Genomic DNA, 19,041 nt, shown 5'->3' with positions numbered 1-19,041 from the left:
GATTTTTTAAACAATTATTTATAAAAGAGTAGCATAAGTAAGCCACTGTATAAATATGCGGTATAAGGTAATGATACTGACTACTAGACCATATTGAGACCACACCTTTAAAGCCAAACCCCCCCCCTTCGTGGTGAAGGCACGTCCATCGTTGTGCTCCGAAACATCATTTTCGAGGCGTCAAACGGGCTTGAGGAGTCAATTTAGCGTCAGTCATCTATTAAAAAGAATTTGGAACAGAACATATTAGCTCGCTACGCACTTCGAGTTTACGTTTATTTTGATTGTCTCGTTGTCTGGGTAGAAATCATCACAAAAATGGCAGATCCGATGACACAGTCTGGCCAGATCTCGTCCTCTCTGAACGCTTCATCGACAAAAGAATCCACATATTCCGGTAGGAAATTATTATTTTTTGAATTGTTTTATTTTGAATGCAAACATTTTGACCGTAATAGCTCGAGCTCAGCTCAACCACACTCGTATGCTATTCATGTTCAAACAATTGATGGCGTGGGGGGGGGTTGTGCGTGTGTGTGAATGCTAACGGTGCCCCAGAGAATTAGCGATTTGATCACATGTTGAACAGGACTCGTGTTGGCTAACGTTAACTAGTTATTGGTTTATTATATTATAGGTAACGTTACAGTCCCTCTGTTGGTTAACAGTGTTGCGAATTGCCCATGCCATAAAGCAATTGTTTGGTTAATTTGGTAGCTAGCAAAGGCCGAAGACCAGAGAAAGCCTTTTGTATTTTTGAGTAGCTCCGTAGCCCACAATAGTTCGTTTGTTCACCCAGTTGATCTCTGACTAATGTTATGTATCTACGGTATTGTCAGTTTAGGGACATACCAAGGATCCCGGGTAGCAACGACCGCGAGCACATGGCCCTATTTGAAGGCTTTTAAAATGGTTCTCATCACCCTGACACGGATTGGACCAAGGAAGGCATGGTTTCCATCCCTATGCTTTCATTTATCAAACCGACCTTGTCAGCTCAGTGGTTTCGTCAAGGAAATGTAAGTGGTGAGCCAAGAAACGTAATGTTTATTCTGTGTATACGGTAAAACCTTATGACATTATTTTTGGCACCTTCAATTCCTGCACATTTTTCTCATTTATACATTTCAACACTAACTCCAGGCAAATTTACTGAACTCCTAGACTTGGACGCAATCAGAACTCCTGTCATGAAGGTGGCCAATGTCCTGCTTTTATCGCAATGTAAAACCCGAGCTTATGACTGAAATAAGAGAGGCCTCTATGCCTCTCCTCTGATCAGCTCGAGTGCACCTGAAATATGCAGCATGCAATGTGACTTGTCTTGATCGTATGTATAGAGGTAACTCTTGACCGTTCAGCCAATTGATTGAAAGCTAGCCAGTGTTACAGGGGAGAGGCTATATGGACAGGCCTGGTGCCCAAATGGATGGCGTATGTCATGCAGCGTAGTGTGGCGACGAATGGATTCGGTTCAGTCAGTTGTTCTGATCAGCACTTCCAGCTAGAAATGCTGTCTACTGGCAGCAGCATGGCACTAGTTACTTGTAAAAGTAAGTGATGTTTATTTTTATGGGCTACGGAGAAATGCCTTGTAGTATTGGTCACAATCTCAAATTTGTTCCATCCCACTTGATTTTATTTTTAGTAAGATGGCAGCCTATACGAGAAATAACTTGTAATATTGGTAGTAACCATCTGGATGTCACTGGTAGTCTACTGCTCAATGGGGAGAGTATGCGCTGCAACAGATGCGGCACAGTGTCCTTCGCTCCGCATTAAGGAGAGGGAAGTAAGCAAGATGGTGTAGCCGATATCAGGCCAGGATGACGGCTAAAGCACTTTTTGTGGTACATTAGGTGAAAATCACAACTACGGGATTAACGTCTAGCTTAAACTATTATTATTGTACAAAATGAATGATACTGTACAATCCCAATTTCTGCAGACAAGTTTCAAATTCACTCTGAAGTTTCTAGGCACAGGTATAACTAACTACCTGTGAAGGGGTCATCAAGAGGACTGACTGAACTGAACCGAATTCATTCTCCTCCACTCCACTCTTGCTACAAACGTCATCATTCTGGGCACCAGGCATGTCCATATCGTCTCTCCCATGTTACAGTTTGACTAGCCTAGCCAGCTATTGTAAAAGACAATTTGGCTGTTTCAGAAGCTAAAAACAGCTTGGCAAAATGTGCACAATGTGCCTTACAATAAGAAGGCTAGCTTTTGATTCCCACTAACTATGACTGAGTGTGGGGCATGTGTTCCATAATGTATGTTTCATGCGTATACATTTGAACAAAGATTATCACATTTTAGTGTTTCACCACTTATTATTTAGTATTAGTATTTGAAGGATAGTGTAAATATAGTGTAACCTACCAATCAATGGAGAGAGAGTGCTGTGGGGGTAGAAGTCATACAGTGTTGCAGTCCGGAAATAAACGCTAAGCCATCAACGCATGCTTCAGAATCCAGGCTGTATCACATCCGGCTGTGACTGGGAGTCCCATAGGGCGGAGCACAATTGGTCCAGGTTTGGCCGGGGTAGGCCGTCCATTGTAAATTAGAATTTGTTCTTAACTGACTGGCCTAGTTAAAGGTTACACACACCACACTGACCAACAAGTTATTTTGTTGTCATTTATGCATGTCCCCATTATCAGTAAAACATAGTCAAAACCTATTTCTTTCACTTACTTGCTGTGCTGTTTTGTTCAGTCGTTTCATTCTCAACCACGATTTCTCATACTATGGAATGCTGTTTGGGTCTTTGCGTAACAAATAACACTTTGGACCAATCGGGACCTGAATATGACTGCACGTCACACAACAATTTAACACGTTCATTAATGTTTTTCGTTTTTATTCAATTATCACTCGTATGTCATATGTCACAGGTCATCAGTACTGATGCTATGATGCTGGTAAAGTTGTCTTGTGAACCTACAGTGCTGGTCATAAAAAAGCTAGCTAGCTCATGGATGCAAACAATGTTCTTCCCCAAAAACATTGCAAAACGACATCGGTTTCAGTAGCTATAGCTAGGTGTCATAAAAAAATAACCCTAATTTATTAGACGGTTCTTATTTGATTAATGGTGTTTGGACCCATCTATGTGAAGCTGGCCACAATGAGGATCAGCCACAATAGTGGACTTTGCAGTTAGCCTTCAAAATAAAAGTATGCCATTGTCAGTGATGCAAATGAATACAAATAGTAGAATTATGCCATAATTGAATAGGTCATGCTAAATGAGGTTGGAATGTTATGTAAAACCAGCAAAAGACAATGTTGTTAATTTGACAAATCTATTGCAACCACACTGGATGTATTATACTTTAGAATTGCATTGGGGACATACTTATTTCACTGTACAGCCTTACCTATGGATTGTGGATCAATGACACCCAGAGAAGATTAGCGTTGTAGCTCTTATTGCGGGACTTTGAAACAACTGAATTGAGCCACATTTATTGTCAACCTGTGTATTGAACACTATTCCTGAGGAAAAACAATACTGGCTGGATGTTTTGGAGTCTAACTCAGAGGATGTTGGGGGAAAAAATATAGCCCATTTCATTGATTCCCAATCCTTAGGTAAAGCTGTACAGTGCAATTTGAATGTCAATACACACAATAGGCTTACTGGGGAGGTGATTTCACACAGTCAGTCCCGCGATAAGAGCTACAACGCTAATATTTGTGTAAACTCTGAACAATTGTGTTCTGTGGGTGTCACCGAGTAGACTGATACCCCATTTTATTGCTTCGCATTCCAACTTTGATTTAACATTAGTCTAAATATGGCATGAGTCCACCGATTGTAACCTTCTGTATCACTTTCAAAGACATCCTTTTATTTTGATGGCAAATGGCAACTTCCACTTGTGCCTAATCCTTATTGTGGCTAGCTTCACAACGCATAACCCTGTCCGGTTGAGCCTCACTAGCCAGATGAAGCTAGCTGGCTGCCTATAATGTTAGCTTCATGAACTGGTGGTCCTTCTGTAGCTCAGTTGGTAGAGCATGGCGCTTGTAACGCCAGGGTAGTGGGTTTGATTCCCGGGACCACCCATACGTAGAATGTATGCACACATGACTGTAAGTCGCTTTGGATAAAAGCGTCTGCTAAATGGCATATATTATTATTATAACTGGAGTTCAATTTCAATAGGTGAACAACAAGTGGCTACCTAGCTAATACTTTATCACAAAGATTCCTAAATCATTGCTAAGAATAATGAAGATTACTGCAGTTTCTACTGGTCATTGTTTTCAGGCTAGTTGTATTGGTGCTAGCTAGGTACCAAACTTAAGATAGCTACCCTGTGCCTATTGAAAATATTTGTATTTTTTTCATGCTAACTGTCATGCCTGCATGTCAGTTGCAAAATAACTTTAACTACAACAAGATGATAGATTTCAGGCATTCAAAGCTAATATTTTTGAATATATTATCTTATTTTACAGTTAAATGAACCTTGCATTGTTATACATAGATTACATTTTTGTAAATTTGACATTCCATGAATAGATAAATAGTTAAGCAGTTAGATTAAACAACTCCTTTTGTAAGAAATGTTTTCAAATGAAACGTATGGAAACGGGTGAATTAACAGTCCTCGGCAAGCAGGCTAAAACCCACATTGTAACAAACTAACTAGCAGGAATTGTTAACAAATTAGAATTGATTTAAACAAACTTTGCTGTACGCTACTATTATTCTAGTTAACAAAAATCATGTAAGTCAAATAAAATATATTCACCCCACCCAGTATTGTAATCAAAACTTACCAGAAAGCATGTCGTCCTTGGCTCAGACAGTGTAGTAGTGTGGGCACAATAGCATCTCATCAGTGTGCAAGATCTTGAGAATCAGCTGTACATGATGGAAGAATACACTGCATGCAGAGGGTTGCAATTCCATAGAATTGGGGATAGTTTAACTAAACAATTAGGCCACAAGACCTAAAATTGCCTTGTGTATCCCACAATGCTTCACTGTTATACGTGAACTTGTTTGATGAATTTAAGCGTCAGTTCAGAAATTCCAGGGATGATTTTTTTCCAGAGTTTCTGACCCTTTGCAACCCTAGTGGAAACACACCAATGGTGGGACAAGGTGTTTATTTTCTTAATGTGAATTTGAGAATATTTACATGGAATCCTAGCTATTGATGAAGCCTAGTGCTTCCTGAACTGGCATCAAGTTAACAGATGAGGGGCCATTTGTGTCGAAGCGTGTGTTTTTGGCACCATTCTAGACTACAAAAACCCTGGCTGCAGGCTACAGCCCATTTGGGATAGTGAACAACTCCTGAATTAGGACAACTATGAATGAAATGGAAGGTCCCCACTGAATTTCACTAGATATGAGACCGTTGACTGGATTACCAATTTTTCAGGATAACGATAACCATTTGCCAACCAGTTGCGCTCACCTTAGAACTGAGGGAAATTATTTTCCAGTGTTGATTGTGGACTGATGCCCTGGTGCTATGGAGAGTTAGACTAACATGACGTGACCAAATAACGGCGCACTGTCAATTGTTCCAGTTCCTCAAGGAGAAAAGGAGATGACCATGTTTTCCATTCCATTATTTTGAACCCTGAGAAAATGTCTTTTAGATTTGTCTCTGTCTGAGGTCTGTGTGTTGTAACATGGATAATCCTCACAGCCACGAGTCATTCAACTAGAATGAACTGCATGTTGACAGTGGCGTTATGGTCATACCTGAGAACATATGAGGGAAATTGGGAACTTTATGCTCTCAGGTTTCTCATCAAAACCTTCCTTCAGTATTAGGATTTATAAAGGACATCTGACCGTCAGGTTTGGCTTGGGAATTAACTCTCTCTCCCCTGTTCCATCCTGTTCGTTCCTCATCCAGTGATGGAGCTGGTGTACTGGCGGGACCCCAAGAAGTCTGCGGTGGCCTTTGGCATGTCCCTGCTGGTCCTTCTGTCCCTGGCCATCTTCAGCATCATCAGTGTGTTGTCCTACCTGCTGCTTGCCCTGCTCTGTGTCACAATCACCTTCCGCATCTACAAGTCTGTCATTCAGGCAGTGCAGAAGTCTGGAGAGGGCCACCCCTTCAAGTATGACCGCTCAACTTGGGATATGTTGGAAAATGGGGAAACAAGGATGTATTATTAGAACCGAGTCTACTTGTATTGAACTTGACCCCTTGGAGTCATTGTCTGATTTGATTGTTAGGTGATGACTGATGTGTTTTCTCCCACAGGGGTCTGATGGAGCAGGACCTAACTGTTCAGCCGGAGACTTTCCGTAAATATGTGGATGTGTTTCTGACCTATGTGAACCGAGCCGTTAAACAGATCAAACACTTGCTGCTGGTGGAGGACCTGGTGGACTCACTGAAGGTAATGTTCATTAGGCTATAAGCTACGGCCGCCTTGGAGATTTCCAACGCTATGGTCTTCAATTGGATCTAAAGGATTCATTCTAGAAGTGCTTGATGTAGAGTCTTCTGTCAGGCATGTATAGCAAGGGGAGTAGTTTTGTGAGTCTCACCAGTTTCATCTACTCGGCTGCAGGGTAATGCTCTTGGGACAAAATTAGGGTTTATGTTGACTGGATGGAAAATTGACTTACGGTGCTTAGAATTGTACAATTAAAAAGTAGTGTTTTGAGCTGTTGGTCTATTTTAACTGTGGTCAGTTGTCTTTGGAGAGGTTTTTTAAAAGATTTTTTCACAACACTGAAGTCGGTCTCTTATGTAGTATTGTTACGCCTGACTAAGAAAGCCTGAAAAGTTGTCATGTGGTGGCAGAGAAAGAAATGCCTGGCAGATGTTCAAATGAGGGATTAAGAGTTTATCAGATGAGGGAAGGAGTGGATTACAGCTAGTGTGTTTTTCCAACAGTAAGTTACTATAGAGGCTAAACATTGTGGGACGCTCATATCAAACACAGTCAATGTTTGAATAAGAAGATAATAGTTCAATTGATCGATAGTGGCCAAGGAAAATGTGGTCCTTATTCTTGCAATGACATTTATCCATAAGGTGTGGTAGGTTTCTGAAATGTTCTGGTCCCTCTGTTACAGCTGGCTGGTTTTATGTGGCTGATGACGTATGTGGGAGCTGTCTTCAATGGTATCACAATCCTCATACTGGGTAAGAATCACACACTGTCCAGTCTTCCATTTGTCTAATGCTCACAAATAAGTGTTCTGCACCCGGTCACGTAGACACTTGATGTTCTATTAATGCGCACATGCTTTTTTTTCTTTTCATCCTCTGGGAACCTAGACTTCTCATTACATGTCATGTTTGTTAATAACTAATGGGGCTCTGTAGGTCGTCCTGTGTCAGGGATGGGCAACTGGCTGCCCTCAGATTAATCAACAAAAAATTAATTTACCGTTTTTATTATTTACTCCGTCTGGGTTTCAACCTACTGTTGCAAGTTAGAATAGTAGAATACACAAGGTGGAAATGTGAGGGTGCACCTGCGGTGTTTCTCTTGTCAGTCACTGATAGTCACTCAATTAGCCCATTCTCAGCTAAACATTTTTTAGATTGGTAAATTATTCTAGCGGTCTAAACTTGTTATCATGGTCTAATTACTATTTTGTTCGTCAGTCTCCGGTATCATATTTAAAAACTGCAATCATTTGTCTCCGCCCTATGGCAAAATACATAGACTTGTAGGAAACTTGCTTTAAAATGGCAACATTTTCTCTTCACCCCATGAGAGAATGTGTAGAATTGCACAAAGTTGACTCAAACATTTCTCTCTGCTGTCAAGAGGGGGGTTCCTAAAATGTTTCACTCGCAATGTGGGGGCGTATCCACATGTGGGTACTCAGACCCCCGAACAACACTGGCCCCTCATGAGTTCAGATTTTTTTTGGGCACCCCATCCAAGTTGCCCATCCCTGGTCTATGTTCTTGTATTGTACAGATCAGTACTTCTGCCTACATAATTGCGGGGAGCAATCAGACTTATATTTACTCTAAAGATGGGAGGGGACAGGGTCTGAATGATGTACAGTAGACATGGTTTAATTAGCCTTGAGAGGTACAGTAATATATTATTTTAACAGGTCCATAGTATTCAATGAATACTGTAGCTTTATTGAAATGGCATGTTAGAGGTGTCCCATGCTATCTAGAAACCTTCAACGATACAAATGTGCCTAACCAGAGTCCACTCTGTTTATCATTGACAGCTGATGTCGTCTTATTCAGCACGCCTCCGGTTTATGACAAAAATAAAGTAAGAATGAAAGTTTGTTTTTACATACAATTACTAATGTTTGTTATGAACCTGTGTTGGTTTAACAATTTGTTCTCTTTCAGACCCAGATTGATAAATACATTGAACTGATTCGCACCAGAGTTGAAGTCACACTTGCAAAGTAAGGGCACATCTTTTTCTAACCAATATGTAGATGAGGTGAAATCACAGAACACCATGTTCTTCTTTTTTTGGTAATACAATTTCTATATGGCATGCAGGACCACACCACATCAGTAGCTTCTTCTTGGTTAAACCCTCCTAAAGGATTTGTCTTCCCAGGTGAAGTGTGACCTCTAATGTAGCGGTATTTCAATGCAGTGTATATACATGTGAGAAGTACAGCATGATTTCCCCTTTTCAGGCTTCAAGATAAACTTCCAGGGGCACTGAAGCGTACCAAAGCAGAGTGATTGTCCATGACCCCTATTCAACAACTGCGCTCTCCCTCCCTAATTCTGCAACTTCAGTCCTACCCTTTCAAATGCATTCCCAGCGTCAAACCTGTGGCCAAGTCATCGCTCAATATTCAATGTATCGTAACTAACTTGCATAGGGTGCAATGCTTGTATTTGTTGTTGGAGTCAGACGCATTCTGAATAACTCAATATGTAGTTGTTACATCCATTTTGTGACTTATAAATTAATGATATGTACCCATTAATTATTGAAGAATATAATGTATAAATGCCTCATGAGCTTAGTTCAATTGTCGTACCCCATCAGAACCTGAAATATAAACTTGTTTTACTCCAATGTTTGTAAACAAAGTAAATGGAAACTAACACGTTAGCCTCAAAGCATTGGTAGAACTATAATTTTGATATCATGGATTGTTTGTACTTGTAACCACTGTCAAAGTCATAGACAGCGATATGGATGCATTTCTCCAACCCCATATCTTATCTGTTTAACGAAACGGTGGAAAGCGCTTGGTTTCAACTACTGATTGGGGCTTTAACAGATGATTCCTGATTGAGCCAGGGGGGTTTAAATCAGAACTTTTAATTACTTCAAGGATACAGAATGGTGTATAGTGTTTTTGTGTTTTTTTTAGCAAATGTTTGTACACTAATCTGGTTTTGTTTTTTGAGGGAAAAGTAATTTGTTGGTGTGGTTTGTGAATTGGCATAAGAAAGATTTTTTTTAAATTTTTTTTTTTTTATGAAAGAACTCAAAGCTGGGATCCAGATTAGGTGAGACTGCACCACTGGTGCCCCAGGTGTCTCTGTTATGGATTTTTAAACTGGACAGAAAAGCATTCTGAGTCGTGGTAATAAAGAAAGTGACCCTCTGCTGTTCTATCATGTGTGCAATGATGTCTGATGGGGGGGGGAATTAATTGTTTTGACGTAATGTCGTTGTTTGGAGGGGGCAATCAACCTTTTCAGCATCATCTCAGTTCATCCTAAAGACACTTGTTTGCTATCTGCACTGAGTATTTTGCAAGCAAGTCCTCAAACTTGAAATAAAAATGAAAGAAACCGTCGCAACAAGCTGTCACGGCTCATTTATCCTGTTTTGTCAGTTTGTGAGCTGGTAAAACCAACAATTAGTGTATCGGTGTAAAGGATCACACATGATGCAATAGGAGGATTAGATAAAAGGTTGCTTGTATAAATAAGTAGGCTACGTATTTGCCTCTGATTGAATGAAAAATCCCAAAGCATTTTTCCATGACTCAACCCTGAGAAGATGGGTTTAAGGAGTATGACGATGGCACTACATTACTCTGCTAAGTAACATTGAGGATATAGTGCCATCTGGCTTGCACATACTGTATCTTTCAGTTGAGTGTACATTAACGTAGTAATGTTAGGAGCTAGGGGAAAGAAACTAGTACGGACTGTACCGTTCCTCCAAGCCAACGACGAGACATGACCACCTAATGTCAAATGAATGTGCTCATGTCATAGTCTTTCGTACTGACAGTGAGTAATATTTTAAACCATGACATCCATTTTGCGGCACACACAGGCCATGTATAACCAGGGAGTGACTCATCAGCCAAGTCTTATTTTTGTTGTAATGAAAGGTCTGCTGGATATAATTCTAAATTTTTCCTTGTGGCTAAAACAATAATTCAATTTTAAAGCAAATTTCATGACATTCTACATATTTTGCCATAGTTTGCCAGGTTCTTTACATAACATTGGTGGGGGGGCCCTGGGCATGTGCCTGATGGGTAATCTGACCCTGGATGAGGGGGTCAATCAGTGATGGTGGAGATGATATAACTCAATTGGCCAATAGACCATAGGAGAGAGGGAAGGATCCAGATGTAGCTATAGGCCACAGAGTGAAGTGTCTTCTCATGCTGTCAATGATTCCTCAGCCCTTTGAGCTTTTAACAGTCACAGGACCCCTGTTAATATTTGATTGTCTAGTTAATGCAACAAAGTTTAATTTGGTGGGTGCTTATTTATACTATTTCACACACGTGCAAAGTGTGTACTAATACGCATGTGTGAATTGGAAATGTATTTTTCTCCATATCCCAACTCTCCATGAGAAACACTTGGAGAGTGAGGTCACGGCCAGGGTCTGCCATTATAGCGGCGACCCCGGAGTAATTAGGGTTAAGTACCTTGCTCAAGGGCGTCCTTTGTTTATGTGCACTTGGGTGCCACTTTATAGCCGTCTATGTACACAAGCAGTGGGTCTGTAGCATGGGTTGGCCCCCTTGGATATCTCAAAGGAAGATACAGTATATGATGCCTGTGTGTACATATTCTAAAACCTTTCTATGAACTCGATGCCTGAATCTGAGGAATCCGTCATAATGTTACACCAAGATCCCCAATAGGCTCATTTGAGATGAACTAGGGCTGAATTGAACACGTAACATGCTTAAAACAACGCCTTTGAGTGGCATAGCTGGATTATTATGTCAATGAGTTTCTCTCTGAGCCCTTGCATGTCATTACAAGCCCTTGCTGAGAAATTCCATTATAAAGGCTTTGCTTTTGTGTTTTTTTTTTTTTTTTTTTTTGTAGCTTTTTTTTGCTTTGCTTTTCTGTAACCCGATTACATTCATTAGTTTTGAAGGAGAGTCTCGGTTAGAACTCCAATATGGGGATAATAATGTTATTCAACATTACCGTTATTATTCACGTCTATGTCACACTGTTTCTATAGACCTATAGGCTTTTTGGGACACATGCAAATTCACAGAATCTCATGCAGTCACGTTCCCTCAAGGAATACAACTGACCCCGATCTGCTGTCTAACAACCATTAACACCCCAGTTAAGAATTGTGATGCTCCCGTAAGTGTTGTAAAACGTGTGCAGGAGTAGCAGGTGAAACTTCAGAGGTATAAAATTAACTACTGCGCTGAGCAGCGGATTTGAAGGCGGTGGCCACCACATCAGAACCACTTGGCCCTTTGGAGTTGTTTTATAGGACAATAACGGCACCCAATAATTTCCCAGTAACTGTTCGAATAACTTTTTTTTTTTTTTTTTTTTTTTTTCTTTCGCAAGCCTTGTTGTTAGACTTTGCTACAGCAGTTTAAAGACTACTAACACTTGCCTACTGTTCCTCTCAGACTCACCGATATGGGTTTTGCGGACCTCTTGAATGACGTTGGCGGGTTCGGACGTTTCCAATGGATCCATGTTACCTTGTTATCTATCCCTGGTCTCCTGATGGCAAGCCAGAATCTGTTGAATAATTTCACAGCTGGTATGCCTGGACATCACTGTACCATACCCAATAGGACTTCTATTGCCAGTAGTCAAAACATCTCTCAATCAGAAGTGGATGACAGAGAGCTCCTTCGCGCCTTTATCCCGATGGATGCCAGCGGGACCAAATTGTCCAAGTGTACGAGGTATGTCGAGGCGCAGTGGCATCTTCTTGAAAGCAACGTAAGCGTCATTGGACACCACGCTAACTTTTCAGAGCTTGAGACAGAGATATGTCTGGATGGCTGGACCTATGACAAATCAGAATTTCTGTCCACTGTTGTCTCAGAGGTAAGTGGAGCTGTCCATGTGCATTTCTTTTAAGTACTGGGTTATAAATTAGTAGGTGTAATAATATAAAATAATAGAAGTACATGTGCTTCTCCCGCGACACACATCATGATGCATGATTTATGAATAAACGTGTATATTAGTATTAGTATCATTCCATAGGTCTAATAATTCACTAACAGTGGCCCTTATGACGTTGCTGAATGCCAAGGCAAAGAATGTGATATTACAATCCTGCCTATAAGAAAAGGTTTGTGATCCTGTTTTCCAGTGGGACCTGGTCTGTACCCTCCGTCCTATGAAACAGATGAGCCAGACTATTTATATGGGTGGGGTCCTGGCAGGGGCTGTCATATTTGGAGGGCTGTCAGACAGGTGAGCGGCGTCCTGTCACAGACACGGAATACCTTATAGCGTCATTTGTGTTCAACATTTTCATCACGGCAAAGGAATTCAACAATTCAATCATCATATTGTCCTATAGAACATCACGTTATCGTTGTAGAGGTTGTACAGAGGAACTGCATTTACCCGATGAAGGATTGTGGTCAATGTGATACAAATGGATACAGGTGTACTTTATGAATAGGTAACCTAGAGCTAAATCAGTACTGTAAATAGATGTCTGACATTAATAATTAAGATGTAGCCTACTGTATCCATTGCTAGGACATCATTGACTCTTTAACAGAAAAAACAAATGTTGTCTTGAACCCTGATCTTCTTTGTGCTTGGACAGAATAGAGCCCAGCTGGTTGAAAGTACAAGATTAACATTTGCCACATATCAGACTTTTATCTTATTTATTTTGACACACTTGGAACTTTTAGTAATTTCACAGAAGCAAAGTTTTCCCTGTGTGTGTGTGCGTGCGCGCATTTGTGCACACCTGTGTGTCCATGTAATTTACTACACAGTAGGGAACATTCCCTCCTCAATGATTTGGTAGGGCTTGTATTTTTGGTGCTTAGTTACCACCAACAACAACAATGCATTATGTTCTTGTGACTTTTGAGCAAGTGTTGCTGTGGTTTCCCCTATTTGTTTTCCCCTCTAGATTTGGGCGAAAGGCCTTGTTGATCTGGTCCTATTTTCAGCTAGCCACGCTGGGCACCTGTACAGCCTTCTCACCTTCCTTCATGACCTACTGTATCTTCCGCTTCATGACAGGCATGGCAGTATCTGGGGTGATCCTCAACACAGTCTCTCTCAGTGAGTCTCCCTACAACCCCACCTATAGCCCATACATCTAGAGACTTACATTTGACTAATGTAGCAGATGCTCTTATCCCGAGCGACTTACAGGAGTAATTATGGTTAAGTGACTTGCTCAAGGGCACATTGGCAGATTTTTCACCATTCAAACCAGCGACCTTTCGGTTACTGTCCCAATGCTCTTAACCGCTAGCCTACCTGCTACTTAGATGTTCTACTCTTTTTTTTTGTGTGATGTGTGAAAGTTGGCACACTATCAGGTCTTGCAGCATAAGGACATTGTTACTCTTTTAAGCATAAGGAAATTGTTACTGTCTTTTTAAGTCTTTCAAGGGGGAAATTGATTACCTTTTTCCAGAGGTGAGTCCGGGAATGAAAATCCAGTTCAGATGAATCAGTTGATTTTACATTGGAGAGTTCCCATTTCCACCCACTGCCTGTCGCAAGACAACAGAGTCATAACAGACTTCTGTCCACAGAGGTGGAGTGGATTCCCACCATGTCCCGCACTCTAGTGGGCACCCTCTCGTCCTTCTTCTTCACCTTCGGCCAGATGGTCCTGGCGGGCATCGCCCACAGCCTCAGGGACTGGCGCAAGCTGCAGATGGCTGTCTGCGCTCCCTTCTTCCTCTTCTTCCTCTATAGCTGGTGAGCGTACCATTTTACTGCACCACTCTACAGGTACTTATCCATATCATGAATGAACAATTCAGGATGTCTTACCTTTTGATTGATGGGTGAATGGCAGTCTTTGAAAGGTTTCCAGAGACAATGTCTCTTGTGTTTTCCTAACTGGTCCCAAGGTGGTACTCTGAGTCTGCCCGTTGGCTAGTGCTAAATCGCAGGTCTGACGAGGCCCTGAAACACATCCACCGTGTGGCCAGGATCAACCACAAACCTGAGATGGTAGAGAAGATCACCCTGGAGGTGAGAGAGCTGGCTGGGGTACAACGAAGGATACAGGCATATTGAGAGGTTCCTGGAAGGGTGAGGTGATCTTGGAGATCAGAGAAGGATTATGACCTGCTTGTGTGTCTGTCTGTGTGTGTCTGTTTGGGCATGTGTGCATGTGTGCATGTGGCTATGTGTGTGTGTGTGGCTATGTGTGTGTGCATGTGTGTGCATGTTTGTGCATGTGCATGTGCATGTGTGTAATTACAGGTTCTGGAATGTCACATGCACAAAGAGGTCCAGTCGAGTAAAACCACCCACACAGCATACGACTTGATACGCACCACAGTGATGAGAAGAATATCTCTCTGTCTTATGGTTGTTTGGTAAGGTTCATTTGTCATTCCAGTTACCTTTGTGCCTATTCTTATCTATAAAAAACTTCCAGTGATCCGATTGACCTCTCACCCTACAGGTTCTCTACCAGTTTTGCCTACTACGGCCTAGCAATGGACCTGCAGAAGTTTGGGGTGAACATCTACCTGATCCAGGTCATCTTTGGGCTGGTGGACTTCCCCGCCAAGCTGGTGGCTCTGGGGAGTCTTACCTTTCTGGGTCGGAGGATCACTCAGGGAACATGTCTCCTCATGTCTGCCTTGATGATATTCACCAACATCTTCGTCCCCACAGGTTAGATGGTCACACAACTTTGTGTTGGCTACTGTGCTCTCGTCTAATTAAATGCCATTGGTCTTGTCTTTGATAATCTAATTGAGAACAGTTATTGACAAGGATTGGCAATGACAACCCCTTTGATCCCAACACAGACATGCAGTCTATTAGGACTACTCTGGCTTGTCTGGGGAAGGCCTTCACCTCTGCATCCTTCACCTGTATTTATCTGTTTACTGGAGAGCTTTACCCCACCGTCATCAGGTACCACTTCATTAGACAACACCGTCATCAGGTACCACTTCATTAGACAACACCGTCATCAGGTACCACTTCATTAGACAACACCTTCATCAGGTACCACTTCATTAGACAACACCGTCATCAGGTACCACTTCATTAGACAACACCTTCATCAGGTACCACTTCATTAGACAACACCTTCATCAGGTACCACTTCATTAGACAACACCGTCATCAGGTACCACTTCATTAGACAACACCGTCATCAGGTACCACTTCATTAGACAACACCGTCATCAGGTACCACTTCATTAGACAACACCGTCATCAGGTACCACTTCATTAGACAACACCGTCATCAGGTACCACTTCATTAGACAACACCGTCATCAGGTACCACTTCATTAGACAACACCGTCATCAGGTACCACTTCATTAGACAACACCGTCATCAGGTACCACTTCATTAGACAACACCGTCATCAGGTACCACTTCATTAGACAACACCGTCATCAGGTACCACTTCATTAGACAACACCTTCATCAGGTACCACTTCATTAGACAACACCGTCATCAGGTACCACTTCATTAGACAACACCTTCATCAGGTACCACTTCATTAGACAACACCTTCATCAGGTACCACTTCATTAGACAACACCGTCATCAGGTACCACTTCATTAGACAACACCTTCATCAGGTACCACTTCATTAGACAAAACCTTCATTAGGTACCACTTCATTAGACAACACCGTCATCAGGTACCACTTCATTAGACAACACCGTCATCAGGTACCACTTCATTAGACAACACCTTCATCAGGTACCACTTCATTAGACAACACTGTCATCAGGTACCACTTCATTAGACAACACCGTCATCAGGTACCACTTCATTAGACAAAACCTTCATTAGGTACCACTTCATTAGACAACACCGTCATCAGGTACCACTTCATTAGACAACACCGTCATCAGGTACCACTTCATTAGACAACACCTTCATCAGGTACCACTTCATTAGACAACACCGTCATCAGGTACCACTTCATTAGACAACACCGTCATCAGGTACCACTTCATTAGACAACACCGTCATCAGGTACCACTTCATTAGACAACACCTTCATTAGGTACCACTTCATTAGACAACACCGTCATCAGGTACCACTTCATTAGACAACACCGTCATCAGGTACCACTTCATTAGACAACACCGTCATCAGGTACCACTTCATTAGACAACACCTTCATTAGGTACCACTTCATTAGACAACACCTTCATTAGGTACCACTTCATTAGACAACACTGTCATCAGGTACCACTTCATTAGACAACACCGTCATCAGGTACCACTTCATTAGACAACACCTTCATTAGGTACCACTTCATTAGACAACACCTTCATTAGGTACCACTTCATTAGACAACACCTTCATCAGGTACCACTTCATTAGACAACACCTTCATCAGGTACCACTTCATTAGACAACACCTTCATCAGGTACCACTTCATTAGACAACACCTTCATCAGGTACCACTTCATTAGACAACACCTTCATTAGGTACCACTTCATTAGACAACACCGTCATCAGGTACCACTTCATTAGACAAAACCTTCATTAGGTACCACTTCATTAGACAACACCTTCATCAGGTACCACTTCATTAGACAACACCTTCATTAGGTACCACTTCATTAGACAACACCGTCATCAGGTACCACTTCATTAGACAAAACCTTCATTAGGTACCACTTCATTAGACAACACCTTCATTAGGTACCACTTCATTAAGGGATATTCAAGGCAGACATGAAATATCCCTTTGAGCATGATGAAGTTATTAAATACACTTTGGATGGTGTATTAATATACCCAGTCACTACAAAGATACAGGCGTCCTTCCTAACTCTGCAGAGAGAAAGGAAATCGCTCAGGGATTTCACCATGAGGCCAATGGTGACTTTAAAACAGTTACAGAGTTTAATGGCTGTGATAGGAGAAGACTGAGGATGGATCAACAACATTGTAGTTACTCCACAATACTAACCTAATTGACAGAGTGAAAAGAAGGAAGCCTGAACAGAATAACAAATATTCCAAAGCATGCATTCTGTTTGCAACACCAAAAGTACAGGCAAAATCCTAGAGGAAAACATTGATCAGTCTGCTTTCCACTAGACACAAGGAGATGAATTCACCTTTCAGCAGGACAATAACCTAAAACACAAGGCCACATCTACACTGGAGTTGCTTACCAAGAAGACAGTGAATGTTCCTGAGTGGTCGAGTTACAATTTTGACTTAAATAGACTTGAAAATCTATGGCAAGACCTGAAAATGGTTGTCTAGCAATGATCAACAACCAACTTGACAGAACTTAAATAATTTCAAAAATAACAAAAATGGGCAAATGTTGCACAATCCAGGTGTGGAAAGCTCTTAGAGACTTACCCAGAAAGACTCACAGCTGTAATCGCTGCCAAATGTGATTCTAACATGTATTAGTGTGAAAACTTAGGTAAATGATGTATTTCTGTGTTTTATTTGCAATTTCCCTACTTCTCCTCCTCCTTCTCCACATCCTCCTCCCCCTCGCTCCTCCTCTTCCTCTCTCCTCCACCTCCTCCACCTCCCCCTGCAGACAGACAGGAATGGGATTTACCTCCACCATGGCCAGGGTGGGCTCCATGGCAGCACCTGCTGTGCTGATCCTGGAAGAGATGCTGCCCGCTCTGCCCAGTATGATCTATGGAGGTGCTGCTGTGGTGGCTGGCATCATCGCCTTCTTCCTCCCTGAAACCCTCAACATCCCTCTTCCTGACACCATCGAGGATGTGGAGGAGAAATGGTAAGGTTGTGAGGCTGTGACTCTGCATATCATTTACCTCTGACATGTTTTGAAATATGATGAAAATGCTTTCCAGGGCTAAAAAGAATCTGGGTGCAGAGGAACTGGCTAAAAAGGAGGCAGTGGCTCTTCGGGAGATGAAGAAGGGAGCAGTTGAGGGGGATGGGGAAATCACGGGACTAAATGCTCTGTGAGAAACAATCTGATCAGAATAATGTAAAAGAGGTGGTATAATTTTACTGTGTCGGCAAACGCTAGCAAACTGTATACGCTGGGTAGCAAATTAAAGACAGATGCATGCAACTGTTTAGAGAACCATATTATTTAATTGAAACCAAAATGGAAACAGATTAGAACCGAAAAGTTGATTGTGGTATGCAGGAGATACTGGTGTTTCTTTGCTAAGCCATCAATGTTCAATTTGTGTTTGTCTGATTGAAGTATGGTTTCTTTGGCACAAGGTTGAAATGATCAACAGTGATCCTGTTGACAACTGCTGCCTATCTCACATCATTTTACAGTTTGTCTCAATTGTAACCAAAACACTTGGAAACCTTCACTTGTATATTCACTGTATGTGTTTTTTTTTTGTTACCTACATTTTTTCATTCAAAATGTAGATGGATAATAAATGAGACACTTTTACATGACATTTTATGACTTCAACATGCAGTTTATGGTGATTGTTTTTATGACATTTGCAACATTGTGGAACAATTTTTGATTGGTCATTATAGAACAAGATTTAGACCTTGAAATGTGTTGGCTGTCTAGGGACGGTATTGTAGCTTAATAAAAAATAAACAGTAGGCCTGTGTGGTTTAGCAGTTGTTTCCTTGACATTTTGTTTTGTGCAGTTCTTAGAAGGTAGAAGCCAGTAGTCCCCAAAGGACAATATTCCATATT

The 19,041-nt window shown here is 41.5% G+C and overlaps 2 protein-coding genes and 1 long non-coding RNA gene across 5 annotated transcripts; 2 read left to right on the top strand and 1 right to left on the bottom strand.

Annotated features, from left to right (window-relative positions):
* The first annotated feature begins 79 nt into the window (after positions 1–79).
* On the top strand, positions 80–9,568 carry LOC118384954 (reticulon-3-like). Of its 3 annotated transcripts, none has more exons than XM_035771675.2 (7): positions 81–397; positions 5,901–6,108; positions 6,255–6,393; positions 7,079–7,148; positions 8,207–8,253; positions 8,337–8,395; positions 8,639–9,568. In XM_035771675.2, the coding sequence occupies exons 1-7, from the start codon at positions 319–321 to the stop codon at positions 8,685–8,687; spliced, it is 651 nt and encodes a 216-aa protein (XP_035627568.1). In that variant the 5' UTR covers positions 81–318; the 3' UTR covers positions 8,688–9,568. The 3 variants fall into 3 exon arrangements, with proteins under 3 accessions (XP_035627570.1, XP_035627568.1, XP_035627569.1); XM_035771676.2 differs by lacking the exon at positions 81–397 and adding an exon at positions 874–1,019; XM_035771677.2 differs by lacking the exon at positions 8,337–8,395 and having other exon boundaries at positions 80–397.
* A 1,861-nt stretch (positions 9,569–11,429) lies between these two features.
* Positions 11,430–18,959, top strand: oatx (organic anion transporter X). The gene is made up of 10 exons (XM_035771674.2): positions 11,430–12,254; positions 12,526–12,629; positions 13,312–13,466; positions 13,949–14,117; positions 14,273–14,396; positions 14,631–14,746; positions 14,836–15,050; positions 15,188–15,296; positions 17,929–18,135; positions 18,212–18,959. The coding sequence occupies exons 1-10, from the start codon at positions 11,835–11,837 to the stop codon at positions 18,327–18,329; spliced, it is 1,737 nt and encodes a 578-aa protein (XP_035627567.1). The 5' UTR covers positions 11,430–11,834; the 3' UTR covers positions 18,330–18,959.
* Positions 15,288–17,180, bottom strand: LOC127930704 (uncharacterized). Its single transcript, XR_008138988.1, has 4 exons — positions 16,435–17,180; positions 16,218–16,403; positions 15,505–15,969; positions 15,288–15,380 (listed from the first exon to the last, which is right to left on the bottom strand). It is a non-coding gene; the product is annotated as an uncharacterized LOC127930704 (long non-coding RNA).
* Positions 18,960–19,041: the final 82 nt, after the last annotated feature.

The sequence above is a fragment of the Oncorhynchus keta genome, chromosome 6 (genome assembly GCF_023373465.1).
Source record: "Oncorhynchus keta strain PuntledgeMale-10-30-2019 chromosome 6, Oket_V2, whole genome shotgun sequence".
Classification (NCBI taxonomy): Eukaryota; Metazoa; Chordata; class Actinopteri; order Salmoniformes; family Salmonidae; genus Oncorhynchus; species Oncorhynchus keta.
This window is presented reverse-complemented; position numbering and strand designations above follow the sequence as displayed.

Bases quoted from the DNA above. Each gene is read 5' to 3' on its own strand.
- LOC118384954 (XM_035771675.2), top strand. From the start codon at position 319: ATGGCAGATCCGATGACACAGTCTGGCCAGATCTCGTCCTCTCTGAAC. The intron at 8,254-8,336 runs GTAAGAATGAAA...GTTCTCTTTCAG, and splicing joins CGGTTTATGACAAAAATAAA to ACCCAGATTGATAAATACAT. The intron at 8,396-8,638 runs GTAAGGGCACAT...TCCCCTTTTCAG, and splicing joins GTTGAAGTCACACTTGCAAA to GCTTCAAGATAAACTTCCAG.
- oatx (XM_035771674.2), top strand. From the start codon at position 11,835: ATGGGTTTTGCGGACCTCTTGAATGACGTTGGCGGGTTCGGACGTTTC. The intron at 13,467-13,948 runs GTGAGTCTCCCT...TTCTGTCCACAG, and splicing joins CCTCAACACAGTCTCTCTCA to AGGTGGAGTGGATTCCCACC. The intron at 18,136-18,211 runs GTAAGGTTGTGA...AATGCTTTCCAG, and splicing joins GAGGATGTGGAGGAGAAATG to GGCTAAAAAGAATCTGGGTG.